The sequence below is a fragment of the Bos mutus genome, chromosome 19 (genome assembly GCF_027580195.1).
Source record: "Bos mutus isolate GX-2022 chromosome 19, NWIPB_WYAK_1.1, whole genome shotgun sequence".
Classification (NCBI taxonomy): Eukaryota; Metazoa; Chordata; class Mammalia; order Artiodactyla; family Bovidae; genus Bos; species Bos mutus.
The window spans coordinates 36505675-36512815 of NC_091635.1; the positions used below are offsets into that span (position 1 = coordinate 36505675).

Sequence of the window (7141 nt, forward strand, 5' to 3'; positions counted from 1 at the left end):
AGAGTCCCTTGGACTGCATGGAGATCCAACCAGTCCATCCTAAAGGAAATCAGTCCTGAATATTCATTGGAAGGACTGATGCTGAAGCTGAACTCCGATACTTTGGCCACCTGATGCAAAGAACTGACTCATTTGAAAAGACCCTGATGCTGAGAAAGATTGAAGGCAGGAGGAGAAGGGAATGACAGAGGATGAGATAGTTAGATGGCATCACCGACTCAATGGACATGAGTCTGAGTAAACTCTGGGAGTTGGAGATGGACAGGGAGGCCTGGTGTGCTGCAATCCATGGGGTCTCAGAGAGTCGGACACGACTGAGTGACTGAACTGAACTGAACATGCTTAAAGACATGTGATACCCAACATGGGTGTACACGGCACAGAGTCTCCCAGACTTGTGACACTTACATGTGTAAATAGGCAAGAATCCACTTGCACACATCACATCTGACACTTGCACAGGTAGCCACAGAATTTTTTCTTTTAAAAAATCAAAGCAATACTATGTACATAACTTACAACCTATCTTTTCTTTTCACTGAACAGATGCTGATCACTTCACAGCATATCTTCTTTGAAACTTGTTGTCTGTGGATGTCATGTTCCGTGGTGTGGCCATATCACAAGCATTCCTACCGATGGATACTGATCTTGTTTCCTGGTTATCACTCCTCACATCATTCCAAAATGGACATCCCGTTTTGCAGTCTTAAACTTATTCCTGTAAACATCAGTATCTTTGCTGACATCTTGTGGAAACGAGTTGTAGTCTTTCTGTAGTGCCGGATCATTTCCTTCTGTCTCTCTTGTGTTCATAATTGTCTTTACCCTCAGCCACTGCCTTTGGTTTCTGAAGAGACCTGAGAGGAGAATCCCTGGGTTTGAGGCTCCCCAGGGTGTCCTAAATTCTAGATCATTCCTCCCGTGGACTCTCTCGAGCATTCTGAAGGGTGTGCAGATGTTGGGAAGCTTGTGCCCACGTCTCCATGACACTGAGAATGAGTTGCCCTCCCTCCCAGCTTGGGAACTACTTCGGAAGCCGTGCCAGCCCCCAGTGTGTGAAGCTGCTGCAGAGCCTTGTTCCTGTTGTCCTGGCACCGTGCTGACCCTTTGTTGGGCATCCTGCGGGGGTGAGCACCTGGCACGGGCCAGGGCTTGTTAGTGCCTGTTGAACAGATGTGCAAATAGATCAGTGAAAAACCAATGACCGGATGTACAGGAAGAGAGATGACTGTCCTCTAATCCTCTATTCTGATCTAGAGTTGCCGGGAGGGGAAGGGGAATGGGAAGATGGCGGGGGCTGCCCCCACTGGGTGTCTAAGTGCCTTTGCTCTCCCCTATGTGACATACACACACAGCCAGGAAGCCAGGTAGGTAGCCATCCCCGCTCAGACCCAGGGTCCAGGAGCCAAGGCTGTCACCTTGAATGCTGGAGTCCATGAGAACTCGTGGTTGAGGGTAGAGCCCTCCGTTGTGAGCCCCAGCATCAGATGGCAGAAGGGGCCTGGGCGCTCGAGAGGAAGTTCCAACAGGCCAGGGTTCAGATGCCCGCCCTTGGCCTCCTTGCTGTGGGGGCATAGCCCCCCAGGCTTCAGCACCGTCCATCTGCTGGAAAGGGCAGCTGGGATCAGGTAAGGGGTTGGGGGCACAGACTCTGCCATAAAGATGTCCCAGGTGGAGTTGAAGCCTGACAACTATGGGCATTGAGAAGGGGATAGGAGAATGATTCCCCTGATGATTGAGTTTTGTGTTCTGAGTTTCTTCTCTATGTCAGAGACCTGAGTCAAAGTTAGTCATCTACTCTGGGTGGCTGCTGCTGCTGCTACGTCGATTCAGTCGTGTCCGACTCTGTGAGACCCCATAGACGGCAGCCCACCAGGCTCCCCTGTCCCTGGGATTCTCCAAGCAAGAACACTGGAGTGGGTTGCCATTGGCTTCTCCGCTGGTTGGCTGACAAGGAGGAAAAGATAAAGGTGTGTAGAGAGCACAGACTAGTGCTGGGGAGGTGATGGCTCAGTGGGCTCAGCAGACAAGTGAAAACTCACCCTGAGGGTTGTTGCTATTCATTAGTGTCCCAGGCTTAGAGGGGGTGTCCTTATAGGTCACAGAATGTTCCTAGCCTCCAAGTCCGCAGCTCTTCCAAACCACCTGAAGCAGCCACCTATCCCTCATAGTCTCTGCCCAGCCGATAAGAGTCAGGGGCCCCAGACCTCCAGCCTCCAGCCACAGTTCACAGCATGGAGCTTTCCTTCCTTAAGTACATGGGAGACAAAGCGAGAGTCTGTGTATGTGTACACATGTGTATGTGTACATGTAGGTGATGTGTATATGTATAAAGATATAAATATCTGATATTATACATATGTATAGAAAATAATGTGTCATATATAATATATGCAGTATGTATGTATTTATAAAATAATGTAATCAAGTGGATGACATCCATTACCTTGCCACTTCCTTGCTTAGAAGTAACTCACATTTTCCCCTCCAATCAGGAGGAAGTCATGACTGCCCTAGGGGGTCACCTCAGGGTGTCTGCCACATGCTATGATGTGGGATTTTTCAAGGTCCCAAGACAATTTTAACATGCAGCAAAATTGGGAAACAACTGATCCAAGGAATTTTGTCATCTAATTCCAGAGGTGGGTGGGTCTTCTGGCAGACCCAGATGTTTTGACCAGGAGTCTAGATGAAAACTCGTTCACTTGGGGACACCCATCAGATTCCCTGGGGAGATGATGCAGATGCAGCTGGATGTACCAGTTGGAAGTTTGGAAGGAAGGGCTAGATGATGTGATTAATTTAGCAAATTATTTTAAAAGCCATTCTCAGATTTCCCCCATTATTCAAGCAAAGCCTACCTATGAAATCTTTCATAAGCTGAAACATCCTGGGACTTCAGAAATGGATATTAACCCGTAGGACTTTGTGGCTCAGCTGGTAAAGAATCTGGCTACAATGTGGGAGACCTGGGTTTGATCCCTGGGTTGGGAAGATCCCCTGGAGAAGGGAAAGGCTACCCACTCCAGTATTCTAGCCTGGAGAATTCCATGGACTGTATAGTCCATGGGGTCTCAAAGAGGTGGACACACAACAGAGCGATTTTCACTTTCACTTTTCATAAAAAAGAAGTCGAATCCAGAGAACTTTTGCAAAGCGGGGGATACCTGTATGTATTCTCTTGTATTATAATTTTTTTTTTTTTTTTTACAAAAACAACTTACTTACATTTAAATTAAGTTAAAAATTAAGAAACAAATAAAATTTAAAAATGTGAAAGCGTTAATGTGAAGATACAATAAATCAACATTGTGGTCTTGGAGAACTGAAGATGTTCTTTACAAAGACCAAGAAAATATTTTCTTGAAAACAGATGAACACATTTCACCATAACTAAAGACTTTGAACAAAATGAAACAGTGAACCACAAAAGTGTAAAATGTGGTTAAAATGTATTTTCAAAAGAAGTGTTTGTTTAAAGAACACTTTATTTTAAAAGTGTTTAAGCTCTGAGAAGAGCTAAAGAGACAGAAATGTGCTGTCGATTCAATGCAACCTAAAGGTTGAAAGTTATGTTTTATTCAGCAGAAATTTTTAGGACTTAAGCCCAGGAGGTAGCATCTGAAACAAGCGTGAGAGAACTGTTTGTTCCAAGGAGGCAGAGGTGGGGGAGCAGGTTTTGTAGAAGTTTTGCAACAAAGGACAGGTAGCCTGGATATCAAAAGTTTTTTTTGTAAATTAAAGAAAACCAGATAACCCAAATTAAGGAATTTAGCCTGTTTCTGTATATGGGAAGATGCAAATTAAGGAATTTAGCCTGTTTCTGTATATGGGAAGATGCAAACGTCTGTCCGGGGTCCCTGAAATCACTCCTTTGATATGCACCTCAGCTCTGTGGGGCCAGTTTTCTCTGTTTTCACACCCTGAGCTTTCTTTCCTCAGGGCTCACTGGCAGGGAGCTGGCTACAGTCTAGATGGCAGCTCTTCTTCTCCTTCCTGAGTTCCCTTAGGGTTCACTGGCTCATATCGGAGGGCTGCAATACTTGTTTATTGATATGCCAGAAAATATTCCATTTCTCAGTGCTTAAATCGTAAATAATTGGCAATCAGTTTCTGGTATTCATTAAAAAAAAAAAAAAATCTAACCAAGAGATAAACAAAGGAGGAATCCATTTCGACCACTGAAGGACAGGGCCCTTGACCAAGCAGGTCGCCCAGGACCCAGAATGGGGCAATGACCATAAGGGAGATGCTCACCCACACAATTTCAGAAACCTGTGGATTGAAAGAGTGATGGGGAGAGTCTTCTCACCCCTCTAGGAGAGAATATCACAGACACAATCACCTTGGGGACAGGGTTAGGGGGATAAGACTGCCCTCCCTGGAGGCTGCGCAGACTCTTCTGGGATGGGGGTGGGGAGGGAGGATGACTCAGCAGTTTCATTTCCTGGTGGGCTGAGGCTCATGGGAAATAGGCAAATGAGCCCAGAGCACCATGGGGAATGGCCCTTTAAATGCTCAGGCTGGCTCTGGTCCCTCCTTTCCCCTCAGGGTTACCCACAGGAGGGAGGCACCAGGGAGGGTGAGAGCCCTTTGGAGTAAGAAGTGTGTCTGGGGCCTACAGGTTGGCAGAGTGTGGGGCTTGGAGGCTGAAAAGCCCCAGGTTCCAGTGTGGCCTCAGGCCAGACGGGCCCGCTCAGGTGCAGGTGGTTCTGTTACGCTCCATCTGGTTCAGTCAGGTTAACCATTTGGTTAGATTCTGATAAGTTCCCTCAGGTTCTGACAATTCTCTCAGGTTGTCTCAGGGTAAGTCAGGTTCTGTCAGGTTCCCTTAGTTTCCCCCAGGTGAGGCTGATGGGGTATCAGGATCCCTGAGATGGGGTGGGGATGGGGAGTTGGAGGGGTGAGAGGAGGCTGTGTGGTTCACAGGCCCCAGGTCAGCTAAACTGAGCAGAGACAGGGTAAAGGGCTGGGTCTGAGCCCAAGGCCCCGCTGTGCCCTGCTCCTCCTGCAGGGCACCTGCTCCCACCTGCCTGCCCTAACCTCACTGCTTTTCTTTGCAGCTCCCAGAGAACAGAACGCTTGCATCAGCTGAAGTTAATTCCAGAGTTTCTTCCCTTCCAACCTCTATTTTGACTCAGTTCATCCACCGCCACCCCAAATTCTTCTCCTGGTGATCCTCATCTTTCTCCTCCCTGTTCTCTTGCCCCTCCTCCCTGCCCCTTACACCTTACTGGGCCCCCACCTGTGGGCCAGACCCCCTAAGATCACAGCCAACCCCGCTCCTGCTGTCTCTCTCTCAGGAGGCAGGCAGCTTGGCCATGTGCCCTCCAGTCAGCAAGCGGTATGTGGCGGAGGGCCTGTCCTACCTCTACGTGTCCTGGATGTATCAGCTTCAACATGGCAGCCAGCTAAGGCTCTGCTTCGCTTGCTTCAAGGTTGCCTTTCTGGACTTTAAACGGATGCTGGAGTCAGAAGACTGGGAAGATGAAGATTGGGACTCTGAGCTGATGGACGATTCTGAGGCATGGTCTGAGCAGGGGTCATCCTCGGGGATGGGGCCAAGCTGGGGGCAGGGCCAAGGGCAACCTGCACAGGGCGGGGCTGTGGGCTGGGGGTCAGGCACCCTGGCATCAGGCCCTGTGGAGTCAGAAGATGTGGGCTTGCACAATCATACTGTGCCCACCGAGCTGCAGCCTCAGGATGCAGTACCTCTGGGCCTGGGTGCTGAAGATGCTGACTGGACCCAGGGCCTTCCCTGGCGACTTGAGGGACTCCCTACCTGCTCCCACTGGCCAAGCCCCCTTCCTCCATGGCGGGGTTTTTTCAAAGTGGACCTGCCCCTGGGGGAGCCCATGGTACTGGAGCTGGGCACCACCCAGAACATGGACCCTGCTGAGACTAAGGCCTGGTTACTGGACCTGCAGGTCCTCTCCCTGGTGGGCTGCTGTGATGTCATCTACGTCCAGAAGATGAAGCCAAGAAGGGCCTGGAGGACCCCAGGCCAGTGTTGGAAACTGCTGCTGGAGCCTGATGAGTGGTGGGTGGTGAGACTCCAAGATGCACCCCAGATGCAAGACCTGCACCACTGGAAGCTAAGCATTCTGGAATCCCCTTCTCTGGAGCAGAATGTAGATCTGGTGCCTGCGGACTTGGTCCTGCTTAAGAGGGGACTCACCATCCTCTCTTTTTCACCCTGGGCCAAGAGAGAGGCAGCAGAGGGGGACTCAGCCTCTAGGCCACAGTCTTCCACCCAAGGAGGGGATGCTGGCACCAGTGGGCTCAGAGAGCCTGGGGAGAACCTGGCTGCTGTGGGAGCCTCGGCCCTGGGAGAGCTGCCACATTCCCAGCCCCTCAACCCAGGGTCCCAGAACTGAGGGACTGAGGTCCATGTGGTCACCATTGTTCTGGCTTCCCTAGGACACCAGAGGCTGGGAAGGAACTGACCTCTCCACAACAGCCAGGGTACCCATTAACAATGAATGAGGTCTTGGGCCTGGAGAGGAACAATGGTGAGTGGTCCAGAGACTGAGAAATGGGGCCTACTGCAGCATCAGGAGAAAGGGACACAAATACCTATAACTGGGAGGGAAGTTCTCTGTCAGATGTCATGGAGTTAGGAATCTGAGCTATTTGGGATGTGCTGGGTGAATGGATGCTGTGCAATGTGTGAAGAAGGGAACAGGGAATCGATTTGGGTAACAGCCCTACCCTGGGGAGGGATGTCTGAAGTGTAACTCACTCCGGGGAACACGGTGGTGGAGTCGGGACCACAGGGATATGTACTTGTCTTTACTCAGTGGGCTCTGGGCTCCACAGGACCCGGTTATCAGCACTGAGGACTCTGCAGTGTGAGAGACCTTGTTTCAAAGATTGGCTATTTTATGTGGTTTGGCTACTTAGTTTCTGTCTCTTTGTGTGTCATTTTAAACTAAATAAAGTCATAGAGTTTGCAACGAGGTGTTGTTCAGAGCTCTTCCGCAGAAAATCTTTGTTGTTTCTCCTTGTCCTGTCCCTCTCAGGGACAAATCAATCCTAGCACCCCTACTTCATGAGTCACAGTTGTCCAGGATGGCTAAGAATCTTTAGCTTCTAGATTAGTGATGGTTACAAAACCTAGGGTCACCCTGTGTGGGAA

General features: G+C 49.6%; 1 protein-coding gene across 1 annotated transcript; it reads left to right on the forward strand.

The window, feature by feature from the left end:
• Positions 1–4565: 4565 nt before the first annotated feature.
• Positions 4566–6929, forward strand: LOC102276603 (testis-expressed protein 19.2). Its single transcript, XM_005907176.2, has 2 exons — positions 4566–4809; positions 5067–6929. The coding sequence occupies exon 2, from the start codon at positions 5325–5327 to the stop codon at positions 6378–6380; it is 1056 nt and encodes a 351-aa protein (XP_005907238.1). The 5' UTR covers positions 4566–4809; positions 5067–5324; the 3' UTR covers positions 6381–6929.
• Positions 6930–7141: the final 212 nt, after the last annotated feature.

Bases quoted from the DNA above. Each gene is read 5' to 3' on its own strand.
- LOC102276603 (XM_005907176.2), top strand. From the start codon at position 5,325: ATGTGCCCTCCAGTCAGCAAGCGGTATGTGGCGGAGGGCCTGTCCTAC.